This window comes from Mastigoproctus giganteus, chromosome 9, assembly GCF_048544385.1.
Source record: "Mastigoproctus giganteus isolate SK-2022 chromosome 9, ASM4854438v1, whole genome shotgun sequence".
Taxonomy (NCBI): domain Eukaryota; kingdom Metazoa; phylum Arthropoda; class Arachnida; order Uropygi; family Thelyphonidae; genus Mastigoproctus; species Mastigoproctus giganteus.
In genome coordinates, this window is record NC_143583.1 from 43,637,641 (window position 1) to 43,652,188 (window position 14,548).

The 14,548-nt window shown below is 38.5% G+C and overlaps 1 protein-coding gene across 2 annotated transcripts in view; it reads left to right on the top strand.

The window, feature by feature from the left end:
* The window catches only part of Sqor (Sulfide quinone oxidoreductase), a 133,406-nt gene that overhangs the window by 14,047 nt on the left and 104,811 nt on the right, over window positions 1–14,548 (top strand). For both annotated transcript variants that reach the window (XM_090382089.1, XM_090382090.1), the window contains exons 2-3: window positions 6,396–6,621; window positions 11,068–11,238. In XM_090382089.1, coding sequence (XP_090238215.1) covers window positions 6,406–6,621; window positions 11,068–11,238 — 387 coding nt within the window. In that variant the 5' untranslated portion in view covers window positions 6,396–6,405. The remainder of the gene's footprint in view (window positions 1–6,395; window positions 6,622–11,067; window positions 11,239–14,548) is intronic.

Below are 14,548 nucleotides of genomic sequence, written 5' to 3' on the forward strand. Positions count from 1 at the left end.
GGCTTAACTTCGGTAAGTTCTAATTACTCCCTACAGTTATGCATAAACTTTACTCCTCAATGAATATGATTTATTATGCTAGTATTGTTAAGTATAGGATACCCTAATAGTTCTATCTTAAATAGCGCATCACTCAGATTGTCGGTTTCACAAATTAACGGTAGGTAAAGTGATGTATCTTATAGCGCGGTATTTTAGTATTGACACCCACCATGTTTGTATAACCTTTATGTCATATGTCAGTTCTTGCCTGAGATGAAGTACCCACACGAAGAACACCTATGTGAGGAGCCCATTAATTTCCAAAGATCAATAATGCTAAGAACTCTTAAATCCATGAAACCAGTTATATTAGTGTAACTAGATGATTTAGGATTTGCTTGTTATTACCACTAGGGCAGTAGTTCTTATACATGTATCGATTCTATAGTAGATTGTATTAAACTATGCATTTGTTTTAAACATATGCTTCAAGCCTATTCTTCATTCACACGAATGAGTAATTAAAGAATTATATGTAGAACTTTTTATCGCGGGTACTCGAATTTCTACCTATAATTGGAAACAGTTTGAGTATTATCAAAACGCCCTGGTCGAAGCTGCAGTCCCTATTCCCTTCCGTTGAATAGGGTTACCGAGGGCCGAGACCATTGTCCTAATATAAAAAACCCACTAGACAGTCACATGAGTATACTGGGGTTATGACAGAACAAGTGATAAAGGAAGGAAAACGTCCCGCTATACAGACGTGTTGTCCAGAGGAGCCCGAACATAATAATAATATTAAGAAGAATAACACACCCCAGTATAACACACCTCTATCAGATCACCTCGCTAGTGCTTAGTCTCCAGACACTGTAATTTGCAAAACTTAAGCCTTTCTTCGTAAGAGCACCCCTTTGTTCCATTCACTAATCTTGTTGCCCTTCTCTGTACTTGTTCCAGCAGCTCTACATCCTCCTTGAAATGAGGCCTCCAGGCCTGTATACAGTACTCTAGGTGTGGTCTGACTATTGCCTTATACAAGCAAATAATCACCTCCTTATTTCAGAGGATACAAAGGTTGGCAAGGTTGTTAATGACAGTAATGGCAGTGTGCTACTGTAACAGGATCTAGAAAATTTGGGCAGGTGGGCTGAGAAGTGGCAACTGAAGTTTAACCTTGACAAATGCAAAGTACTGCATATGGGTAAAAGTAACCTCAGAGAAACATACCAACTGTGTGGTACTACGCTTAAGATGTTAGAAAATAAAAAAGACCTGGTTGTAATTGTGCATTCATATGAAGTTTTCTGAACAATGTAGACAGGCTGCAAGAGCAGGTCATGGGGTTTTGTCAATGATATACAGCAATTTTGCTAGCAGGAAAAAGGAGGTGATTGTCCCTCTGTATAAGGCAATGGTCAGACCACGCCTTGAGTACTGCATACAGGTCTGGAGGCCTGATTTAGGAAGGATGTAGATTTGCTTGAGCGTATTCAGAGAAGGGCCACAAGATTGGTGAGGAGAATGAAGGGATCCTCTTACCAAGAGAGGCTTAAGTTCTGCAAATTGCAATGGCTGGAGACTAGGCACCTGTGCGGTGATCTGATTGAGGTGTATAAGGCCTTGAATAGGTTGAGCACACTGATGGAATTCTTCCACTTGTTCAGATTACGAACGTAATGGGGCATAAATTCAAATTAAGGAAAGACAGATGCAGAATAGATGTTCTTAAATTTGCCTTTAGCATTAGCATTAGTAGAGGCATATGATGCAAGAAAGCAAGCATCAGCCAAAAAAAAAAAAAAAAAACCCCTTCCACTTCACCCCTCCGTTCGTTCGAAATACCTATCCAGCTGAGCCTTAAATTTATTTAGGCTATCAACTTCCACAACAAGGGATGGAAGTCTGTTCCACCAACCGACTACACGCTGGCTAAAGGCAAATTTCCGCACATCTATCCTATATCTGTCTTTTCTCAATTTGAATTTATGCCCTCTCAGGTGATTATTCTGAGCAAGAGGCAGTATCCCATCAGCATTGAGCATGCTCAAACCATTCAAGGCTTTCTACACCTCTATCAGATCACCTCGCCGGTGCCTAGTCTCCATACACTGTAATTTGCAAAACTTAAGCCTTTCTTCATAAGAGCAACCCTTCGTTCCGTTCACTAACCTTGTTGCCCTTCTCTGTACTCGTTTCATCAGCTCTACATCCTTCTTGAAATGCGGCCTCCAGACCTGTATACAGTACTCAAGGTGTGGCCTGACCATTGCCTTATACAAGGGAATAATCACCTCCCTATCCCTGCTAGAAAAATTCCTGTATATCATTGATAAGACACCATGAGCTACTCTTGCAGCCCATCTGCATTGCTCAGAGAACTTCATATCTGCCTGCACAATTACCCCCAGGTCCTTTTCATTCTCTACCACTGTCAGTGTAGTACCACAGAGTTGATACGTTGCTCTGGGGTTGCTGTTTCCCGTATGTAGTACTTTCGATTTGTCAATGTTAAACTTCATTTGCCACCTCTCAGCCCATCTGCTCAACCTTTCCAGATCCTGTTGCAGCTGCATAGTGTCAGTAGCGTCCTTAACAACCCTGCCAACCTTTGTATCGTCTGCAAACTTGGACATTAAGCTTGATATACCATCATCAGTATTATTTATAAATACAGAAAACAACAATGGACCCAGCACTGAACCCTGAGGGACTCCACTAATAACATTAGTCCACGATAATCATTGTCCATTAATTACCACTCTCTGTCTTCTTCCACTCAACCATCCCTTTATCCATAGCAACAATTTGCCACCAATGCTACACTGCTCCAATTTGTGCAGCAGTCTTCCATGTGCAACAGTATCAAAAGCCTTTCTAAGATCCAAATATATAATATCAAAGTTATTCCCTGCATCCAATTCTTTTGTGACTACATCATAGTATCCAATCAAATTGGTCAGGCAAGACCTTCCCTTAACAAAACCATGCTGTGTCTGAGCTATAACTGAATTCTTGTCAAGATGATCCTGCAGTGCTTCTTTAATCAGTGCTTCCATTAATTTTCCTGGAACAGAAGTTAAACTCACAGGTCTATAATTACTTGTGTCAGCCTTTGATCCTCCTTTGTGAATTGGGGTTACATTTGCATATCTCCACTCTGTGGGTACCTCTCCTGAGTCCAAGGAAGCTCTCATAATTATGGCTAATGGATTGCTTACTTCCTTTGCTGCCTCCTTTAATATAACTGGATAGATCCCATCCACCCCAGGTGCTTTTCTTGTATTTATCTTCAGCAATTTCTCCTCCATTTTACTCTCAATTATTACAAGATCATCTAGCTCACTACCACTGTTTACTTCATCTATGGCATTCCCCTTCCTGAATAACTTTAGCCAATGGTTAATTGCTGGAACAAACTTCCATCTGTCGTTGTGGAATTTGATAGCCTATGTATAAGTCAAGTGCAAATGCATCATTAATACACAGCCAATTCTAAATTAGCAAAATATTTCCCTTGCAAAGGCGACATCGTTTTAAGTTATATCTCATATTGTGAATACCTTCACAACGAGTTGCCATGATATTGCACTACTTCTAATAAGTAACTTATTCTCAGTGGATACCACCACCCAGACGGCATCGTTTCAGGGCTATTTGGTCCTTTTTCGGTGGGTGGGTAGGTAGGTACCCAAGTGATGCAATGATGGCAAAACAGTTATGAAGTATAACTCCATAATATGAGAGATGCCTGATGGTGTATGATGTATTAAGACTCTAGTGTGTTTAGGGCTAATGCATCAGGCTGCGAGAAAGTCAAGACTTTCTCGCAGCCTGAGGCATTAGCCCTAAACACACTATGGAAGTTGATAGCTTAAATAAATTTAAGGAGGAACTGGACAAACATTTAGAGGGAATGGTTGTGTGAATTTTTTTTTTATATTTTGGCTGATGCTGCATAAGCTCATACACTGCTTTCTTGCATCACATGCCACTACTACTACTGCTAATCTGTGAAAGCCTTAAACACCTCAATGAGACCTCCTTTAGGTGCCTAGACTCCATGATCTGCAGTTTTCAGAACTGAAACTGTTCCTGTTGAGAGTACCCTTTTGTTCCTCTCATTAATCTTGTTGCCCTTCTCTGCACTTGTTCCAACAGATCCACATCTTTCCTAAAATGAGGCCTCCAGATCTGTATACAGTACTCAAGATGTGGCTTAACCATTGCCTCATACAATGGAATAATCACCTCCTTATCCCTCCTGGAAAAGTTTCCGTATATCATTGAGAAAACCTTATGGGTTTTCCTGGCAGCCTGTCTTCACTGCTCAGATAACTTCATAGTTGACTGTGCAATCATCCTGTCCCTTCCTAAGGTTGTCTTTTTCATTTTTTGCTACCCTGAATGTAGTGACACACATTTGCTGCCGATTGATAATCTCTCACTGATTAAGTTACCTGGAGTTTGGTCTGATTAGGTCTGTCTTTTGTCCAATAGACACTATTGTGAATTTCCATCTTTACTTTGCTGACAGTTTGAATGCATTTTTTCTGCTACTAATTAAAATGAAAAATGTAAACTAATGCACTTCATATTTCCTAGTTTACTAAGGCAAAATATTTAAATAATGTATTTGATAAAATTTTACATTCAGAGAATAATGATGAAAATATAATGATATATAGGTATACTGGTAAAAAGAAGTATGGCAAAAATGAAGATAAGGAAGAAGATATAATTGAAGCAAGAGTAAAACATACAGCTTATAGCACAAGAAATTTTAAATAATGAGGGATGCACTGAATATGCTGCCTAGAACGCTTTGAAAGATTTAAAAAAAAAAAAAAAATGAAATAAACAATTTGATCCCATAATTTAGTTACCCAGTTACTAGGAGTTAAGGAAGTTTTTTAGTGCTGACATTGTATGAACGTTTGAGTTTTATTCTGTAATAAATGGAATATTGCTTATAAGTTAAATATAATAAATATAGTAAAGTTATAGTTTATTTAATTATAAAAGGGCAAATTAACATTTTATTAATTTATATTTAATTTATTATCCATTAATCTGTTTTGTTAAGGGGAAGTCTTGCCTGACCGATTTGATTGGATACTATGATGCAGTCACAAAAGAACTGGATGCAGGGAATAACTTTGATATTATATACGTGGATCTTAGAAAGGCTTTTGATACTGTTGCACATGGAAGACTGCTGCACAAATTGGAGCAGTGTGTTATTGGAGACAAATTGCTGCTATGGATAAAGGGGTGGTTGAGGGGGAGAAGACAGAGAGTGGTAATCAATGGACACTGCTCATCGTGGACTAATGTTATTAGTGGAGTCCCTCAGGGTTCAGTGTTGGGTCCATTATTGTTTTCTGTATTTATAAATGATATTGATGATGGTATATCAAGCTTAATGTCCAAGTTTGCAGATGATACAAAGGTTGGCAGGGTTGTCAAGGACACTACTGACACTATGCTGCTGCAACAGGATCTGGAAAGGTTGAGCAGATGGGCTGAGAGGTGGCAAATGAAGTTTAACATTGACAAATGTAAAAGAAGAGGTGCATTATTTGAACCTATGGGAAACAGCAACCCCAGAGCAACATATCAACTCTGTGGTACTATACTGACAGTGGTAGAGAATGAAAAGGACCTGGGGGTAATTGTGCAGGCAGATATGAAGTTCTCTGAGCACTGCAGATGGGCTGCAGGAGTAGCTCATGGTGTCTTGTCAATGATATACAAGAATTTTTCTAGCAGGAATAAGGATGTGATTATTCCCTTGTATAAGGCAATGGTCAGGCCGCACCTTGAGTACTGTATACAGGTCTGGAGGCCTCATTTCAAGAAGGATGTAGAGCTGCTGGAACGAGTACAGAGAAGGGCAACAAGATTATGAATGGAACAAAGGGGTACTCTTTTTACAAAGAAAGGCTTAAGTTTTGCAAATTACAGTGTCTGGAGACTAGGCACCAGCGAGTTGATCTGATAGAGGTGTATAAAGCCTTAAATGGTTTGAGCATGCTCAGTGCTAAGGGGATTCTTCCTCTTGCTCAGAATAATCATCTGAGAGGGCATAAATTCAAATTGAGGAAAGACCGATGTAGGATAGACATGCGGAAATTTGCCTTTAGCCAGTGTGTAGTTGGTTGGTGGAACAGACTTCCATCCCTTGTCGTTTAAGTTGATAGCCTAAATAAATTTAAGGCTCAGCTGGACAGGTATTTCGGACGAACGGAGGGGTGAAGTGGGTTTTTTTTTTTTTGGCTGATGCTGCATAAGATTGCTTTCTTGCATCATATGCCTCTACTAATGCTAATGCAATTTGTGTTGATTTACTCTATATACATTAACATTGAATAAAATTATTTTTTAAATATATAATTTTAATTTCTTAGGGAGGTCATCATGTGGAATTGCCTATTAGGAGCTAAACTTTTAAACCCATTCCAAAAGCCTTATCTATTTTTCTTAATTCGCACATTTTCAAAATGCACAGTATTACATACAAAGAAGAGTTTTCAACTTGTAGTTGTAGGTGGAGGCTCAGGAGGCATTACTATGGCTTCTAAATTTTCCTCAACACTGAAGAAAGGAGCTGTGGCAGTTGTTGACTCTGCAGAGGTAGGTCCATTCATGATACTTTGTGATATATAAAACTTTTTGATATATGAATGATGTAATGTGATGCAAATTTTAGTTTACTTTTGATGAAACATTATTATTTCAAATGTTGTTAGTTAACATTACTATTTAAAACATACAGTTATTCACTAATTTCTGAAATTGATTCTCTTGCATCTGCAAAGATGTGGGAGTGATTATTGATGCAGTTCTCACTTTTAGAACAGCATATATTCAAAGCCTTTTAAAAACTGTGAAAGTGTTTTGTGTTTTTCAGGATAGTAGATATAAATGATGCTCAGATTACAAAAATGGTATATAGGTTGAAGCCATGTCAAGTCTTAGGGCAAGATGAGTTTGGGTATTACACTCCAGTTCACAAAAAAAAAATTAGATATGTAACTTTGCCAGATGGAAATCTAACTGAAAAATTCTCACAAAATAGTAAGAGAAAGCTTAAGAAAAATTGAAACAAATAATAGAAAAAATAGGCTGATGTAAAGTACCTAATCAGTTCATGAGCAACATTAGTGTGATTTGATCAGTCAATCTGATTTGTTTTTTAACTCTTTGTATTCACATACGTGAAAACTCCTTGTCCCCATTCTTTGCTCTTAGTCAGTGCTTCTCATAGTTGGCCTTGCCCTCCCTAACCTTACATTACATTCGGTACATTTCAGATCAACTTGTAGCTGTTGTTGACTTAAGTGCTTTTCATCACTCTGAGCTTTCCCAAACTACCTTTTTCTGCTCTATTAGACCGACCAGTTTTGTATTCATCCATTTCGGCATCCTTGTGCTATATTTTTTTAATGGTGTATATATGATGTTCATGGTGGCTTCTCTGATTATTGCTTTAAAGGTATTCTATAATTCTAATGTCGTACCTTTCCTCTGCAATCTGCCCAATTAATAGATGCCATATAATGCTTTTACCTGTCATAATCCTCTTTTTTGAAATTAAAATGTGTCTTTAGCTTTAATTACTGTAATATGTTTCTTCATCTTCCAACTAATGACTGCATGATCTCCTTTTACCTGCCAATGGTTCCTGTACTGTAAGCCCTATGATGTCATCTGATTTGTGAGTAATGATGAGGTCTGGAATCATCGTCATCCAAGTTTCTTGCAATGACCGACTAACTAGTTAAAATAAATTTATTAAAATAAAGTTTATTTTAATCAATTTATTTTAACCAGTTAGTCAGTCGTCGCAAGAAACTTGGATAATATGCAACCTGACGTGCAAGGCCTGTTTTCTAATGAGGTCTAGAATATTCTTATCTATTCCTGGTATTTCTCTAACATGGTTGTACAAATAATAAGAATCTAGTTTATTTAAAAACTTTGTTCCCATGGTGGATTTCCCCTCCCATTTATTCCAGTCAACTAAGGGCAGATAGAAGGCACTCATAATAAGACATTCATACTTGCCTGTCCATTCCATCTGCATGTAGAGATTCTCATCATACTCTTCACAATCCTGTGGTCTATAGATTACTTCCATTCTCATTATACTTTTGTTTCCAACTAACTCACACCCACAGATTCTATGCTGGCAGATGTAATTTCTGACTCAGCTCAAGCTGCTTTTCAGAAGAAGCAATTCCTCACCACTCTTTCTCTGTCTTTTCAATGTGATCTCCCTGTCTTTATTACAAAATATGTTATACATACCATAGTGGAACTCCTCATCTGCAATTTTTGGGCGGCATTGTGTTTCTGTCAACCATATTATTGGCATTTTAGCATTAGTAGAGGCATATGATGCAAGAAAGCAAGCTTATGCAGCATCAGCTAAAAAAAAAAAAAAAAAACCGCTACCATTTCATCCCTCCATTCGTTCGAAATACCTGTCCAGCTGAGCCTTAAATTTATTTAAGCTATCAACTTCCACAGGATTAAATTTATTTAGGCTATCAACTTCCACTATATATATATATATATATATATATATATATATATAGAGTGGAAGATGATCTCTGCATATATATATATATATATATATATATATATATATATATATGCAGAGATTGTTTGAAGTAGGACAGTGAATTCCAGGCATTTTCTTTGGAAATATTGTCAAACATATGGGAAAACTAGGTTTTGCTTCTAAGGTCAAAAAACATATGCTGATGAACCCAGTAATGTATCCCATGCATTTTTCTTCTCTGCCATATGTCTCATTAGTTCATCTGACATCCATTTAGGCCTAAACCTTGAACAATATTTCTTAGTTGGTATGTAAATCCTAGTAGCTTCCAAGATAAATTCTTTGAATGCTTCCCATTTTGAATTTGCTGTTGGTAACATCATCAGTTGGTCCCACCGTATAGAATTTAAATACTGTCTCAGACCACCGTAGTCGCCTTTATGAAAGCAAAAACCCTTCCCTTTACCCTTGATGGTAGTTACCTCTTTGAGTAAATCCCACTTCAGCACACTGTGATCACTGCCACCTAGTGGTTCATTTATCTACCGATTCTTAATGCATGAAGAATCACTACTGATAATCAGATCAAGAGTATTACTCCCTCTAGTTGCCTCCCGAACACACTGATGTAGAAAACAATCATCCAGTAAATCCACAAAAGCCTTGCTAGTGTGTGTGTGAATTAAAATCCCCCATTATAAGACTCTCTGATTACTGGCCCACTATTTCCCTGTACAGTTCCTAATTATACTCATCAGAGTCATTAGGTCTATAACACACTCCTACTCTCAATTTTGATCTCCCAATGCTTATGTCACACCAAACTGACTCAACACTGCACTGTCCAGCGATGTTGACTGGGTTCACTTTTTTGGATTTTATGTGTCCTAACCAGGAGTCAGACAACTAATGCTGACAAATGCTTATTAGGTATATTGCTGATGCAAAGCCAACTCAGTATAAATGTTAATAATGCTCACATTTTGTTAAAAATATTTTTTAAACCCTGAAATAACTCAGATGTAAATCTTCACTTGGTGTTAAGTTAGGTGCTAAGGTGTTAAGTTAGGTGTTAAGGTGTTAAGATCAGCTAACTTAACTCCAACTGATGAAGTCTTTTAGAAATTCCTACAGTCTTTGATTGGATTTGAACCTAGACCTCTCCATACAAGTGCAAGATAAAAAAATATATAGTAGTAGTAGTAGTAGTAGTGGCATGTGATGCAAGAAAGCAAATGTATGAGCTTATGCAGCATCAGCCAAAAAAAAAAAAAAAAAAATCACACCATTCCCTCCAAATGCCTGTCCAGTTCCTCCTTAAATTTTTTCAACCTATCAACTTCCACAACGACAGATGGAAGTTTGTTCCAGCAATTAACCACCCGCTGGCTAAAGGCAAATTTCCGCACATCTATTCTACATCTGTCTTTTCTTAATTTGAATTTATGCTCCCTTAGGTTCGTAATCTGAACAAGTGGAAGGATCCCATCAGAATTCAGCGTGCTCAATCCATTCAAGGCCTTATATACCTCAATCAGATCACCGCGCAGGTGCTTAGTCTCCAGCCACTGCAATTTGCAGAACTTAAGCCTCTCTTGGTAAGAGGATCCCTTCATTCCCCTCACCAATCTTGTTGCCCTTCTCTGTACCCGCTCAAGTAAATCTACATCCTTCCTAAAATGAGGTCTCCAGACCTGTACGCAGTACTCAAGGCGTGGCCTGACCATTGCCTTATACAGAGGGATAATCACCTCCTTTTCCCTGCTAGCAAAATTCCTATATATCATTGACAAAACTCCATGACCTGCCCTGGCAGCCTGTCTGCATTGCTCAGAGAACTTCATATCTGACTGCACAATTACTCCCAGGTCTTTTTCATTTTCTACCACCTTAAGTGTAGTACCACACAGTTGGTACGTTTCTCTGGGGTTATTTCTACCCATATGCAGTACTTTGCATTTGTCAAGGTTAAACTTCAGTTGCCACTTCTTAGCCCATCTGCCCAAATTATCTAGATCCTGTTGCAGTAGCAGACTGCCATTACTGTCATTAACAACCCTGCCAACCTTTGTATCATCTGCAAACTTCGACATTAAGCCTGATATACCTTCATCAATATCATTGATAAATATACAAAACAACAGTGGACCTAACACCGAACCTTGTGGAATATTAACAGTGTTCGATATATGAATTTTAAATAAGGCATGTGGAAATCTCCATACTCCGCAAAATGGCAGGCTCCCCTGGAAATGTTATTTTTATTTATTGTTAATGTTATGTTTATTTATATTTATGTTATGGTCAAAAATAAACATAACATAAAATGGAAATGTTATGTTTATTTTTTATTTTTGTGTTGTGTTGTTTTCTAGGGAATTTTTCCCACATTAAATAATATGTATAAGGATAAATTTGTGAAATACATGCTAAATTGATGAATATATATCTAATATACATGCAACATCCATTTGTAGTCTTTTTTTTAAATTTGAATACACCTTTCTTTACAGACACATTATTATCAGCCTTACTGGACACTGGTTGGTGGTGGTCTGAAACCTGTAGAAAAATCAGGAAAACCAATGGGAAGTGTAATTCCTAAGAATGTAGAGTGGATAAAGGATAACGTTGTCAAATTTGATCCAGAAAAAAATGCTGTATATACAAGTGAAGGAAATGAGGTAAGCTTGCAAGTCAGGGGAGTGTTTTATAACATTCCTAGTGAAAAATAACATTCATCTTGGCATCTTTATTAAAATTACTTTGCATTCATATATATATATATTAGCATTAGTAGAGGCATATGATGCAAGAAAGCAAGCTTATGCAGCATCAGCCAAAAAAAACCAAAAAAAAACAACTCCCATTTCACCCCTCTGTTCGTTCGAAATACCTGTCCAGCTGAGCCTTAAATTTATTTAGGCTATCAACTTCCACAGGCTTAAATTTATTTAGGCTATCAACTTCCACAGGCTTAAATTTGCAATTTGAAAAATACCATTTTTTATTTACATTTTTAGGGTTATTTCTTATGAATAAAGAAACCAAAATAGTGATATAATTATAATCATCATCTGTTAAAATTTTGCCAAAACAAAAGAAAATGATAGAATGATGGAAAATAGATGTGGAATGGCTAGGGCATACCCCATAAGCGACGCACAGTCACATCGCCTGGAAACTGTGAGAAAAGGGTCAGGGCTACCAAACAAAGGACGGGTTTGGTTTAAGAAGTTAGTCCAACTAGAGAAGAAGAAGAGGATGAAAAGTGTTAGAATAGGAACATTGAACATTGGGACGATGAATGGAAAGAGTAGAGAGATTGTGGATTTGATGCAAAGAAGAAAAGTGAAGATCCTATGCCTACAAGAGACAAGGTGGAAAGGAAATAAAGCAAAAGAGCTCGGTGAAGGGTATATGTTGTTCTTTAGGGGAGTGGATGAGAGAGGAAGAAATGGAGTAGGTATTGTAGTTGATAAGGAGTTAAAAGATGGAGTGTGTGAGGTTAACAGAAGGAGTGATAGGATTATGAGCATCAAACTGGAAGTGGGTGGACACTTGACCACTTGCGTATCCCCTGCAAGTAGGATGCGGGGAAGAAGAAAAGGACAGCTTTTGGATGGAAATGGATCAAGTGGTCATGGCAATACCTGAGAAAGAGAGGTTAATTGTTGGGGGAAATTTAAATGGACATTTAGGAAGAAGCAAGAGAGAGGAAGGAAGAGTGTATGGAAGGTGGAGTATTGGGGAAAGAAATAGAGAAGGGGAGAGGATAGTAGACCATGCAGTGGCATTCGACCTGGCGATAGTTAACACCTACTTCGAAAAGAAAGAAAGCCAGCTGATAACATACAAGAGTAGGGAAAGGACAAGCCAGATCGACTGTATCATGTGCCGTAGGATGCACCTAAAGGAAATGAGGAACAGCAAGGTGATAAACAGAGAAAGTGTGTCTGCACAACATAGATTGCGAGGTTGCAGTGGACAAAAGAAGGAAATATTCAAGACAGAGGGAGAAAAGGATAAAATGGTGGAGATTGAAAGAGGAAGGTGTGAGGAAGGAGTTTAGGGAAAAGGTGCTAAAAGGAATAAAGTTACCGGAAGACGTGCAAGGGTGGTGGAAATTAAATTGTATCATAAGGAAAGTTGGAGAAGAGTTGTTGGGGAAAACATCAGGAAAGGGGATGCCGGAGGGAAAGGAGGCTTGGTGGTGGAATGAGGAAGTGCAATCAGTAATAAAACAAAAGAAGGAGATGAAGAAAAGATGGGATTTAACAGGTAGCCAAGAAGATAAAGAAGCATATAAATTAGCAAATAAGGAGGCAAAAAGGGCTGTGGCAATAGCAAAGGCAAGGGCAGTGGACGAGGCCTATGGGGAACTGGAAAGGAAAGATGGAGATAGGCAATTGATGAGAATAGCCAAAGCGAGAGACAAGGCATCGAAGGACTTCTCATCAGTAAAACAGATAAAAGATGAGAGGGGAGTAGTTATACAGGACCAGGAGAAGGTTAAGGAAAGGTGGAAAGACTATTTTAAGAAGTTATTAAATGAGGAAAACCCAAGAGCATTATGCGAGGATGGAGAGACGAATGAAAGAATAGTGGAAGGCATAAGCAGGAAAGAAGTGGAAAGCGCACTCAGAAAAATGAAGAGGGGGAAAGCAATAGGTGTTGACAGATACCAGTAGAGGTATGGAGAAGTCTGGAAGAAGAAGGGATCGATATCCTATGGGACTTTATGGAAAAACTGTGGCAGCAGGAGAGGATACCAGATGAGTGGAGGGAAAGTATACTTGTGCCAATCTATAAAGGAAAGGGTGATGTGCAGGAATGTGGGAACTACAGGGGAATAAAGTTAATGTCTCATTCAATGAAGATCTGGGAAAGAATTGCGGAAGGAAGGATAAGGCAGGAGACGGAAATAGGAGAGGAACAGTTTGGTTTCATGCCGAGAAGAGGAACAACAGATGCGGTCTTTGCTTTAAGGCAGGTGATGGAAAGATACAGGGAGATGCAAGTAGAGTTGCACATGGTGTTCATAGACCTGGAAAAAGCATATGATAGAGTGCCCAGACAAGAGGTATGGAGATGCATGAGGGAGAAGGGTGCATCAGAAAAGTATGTAAGACTTTTGAAGGAAATGTACGAGGGAGCGGTGACCCAGGTTAAGAGTAGTGTAGGTAGACTGAGGGGTTCTCTATAGAAGTTGGACTGCACCAGGGATCAGCTTTTAGCCCATATCTGTTTGATCTGGTAATGGATCGTGTTGGTGAGAGAAGTGAAGAGTAGAGCACCATGGAGTAGTAGTGGCATGTGATGCAAGAAAGCAAGTGTATGAGTTTATGCAGCATCAGCCAAAAAAAAAATAATAATAAAAAAAATCACACCATTCCCTCCATGGATGGAATGGTGTGATTTTGTTTGGAATTTATGCCCCCTTAGGTTTATAATCTAAACAAGTGGAAGGATCCCATCAGAATTCAGCGTGCTCAACCCATTCAAGGCCTTATATTACTAGGTGGTAGATGACTTTCATCAACCGGTGAAATACCACCACTTTGCTTATTGGAGGCTTGAAGTGGTGAAACCCATGTTTAGTCTCTAGAGCAAAGTTTCCGACATCCCCCCCCCCCCATACTTCTCCTTCAACCCATGCACGGTACTGAGTACTACAGGTTTTGATACCTTTCGTGTTTGGGATTTTCATAAAAAAAAAAAAAATACACCTCAATCAGATCACTGCGCAGGTGCCTAGTCTCCAGCCACTGCAGTTTGCAGAACTTAAGCCTCTCTTGGTAAGAGGATTCCTTCATTCCCCTCACCAATCTTGTTGCCCTTCTCTGTACACGCTCAAGTAAATCTACATCCTTCCTAAAATGAGGCCTCCAGACCTGTACGCAGTACTCAAGGCGTGGCCTGACCATTGCCTTATACAGAGGGATAATCACCTTTTTTTCCCTGCTAGCAAAATTCCTATATATCATTGACAAA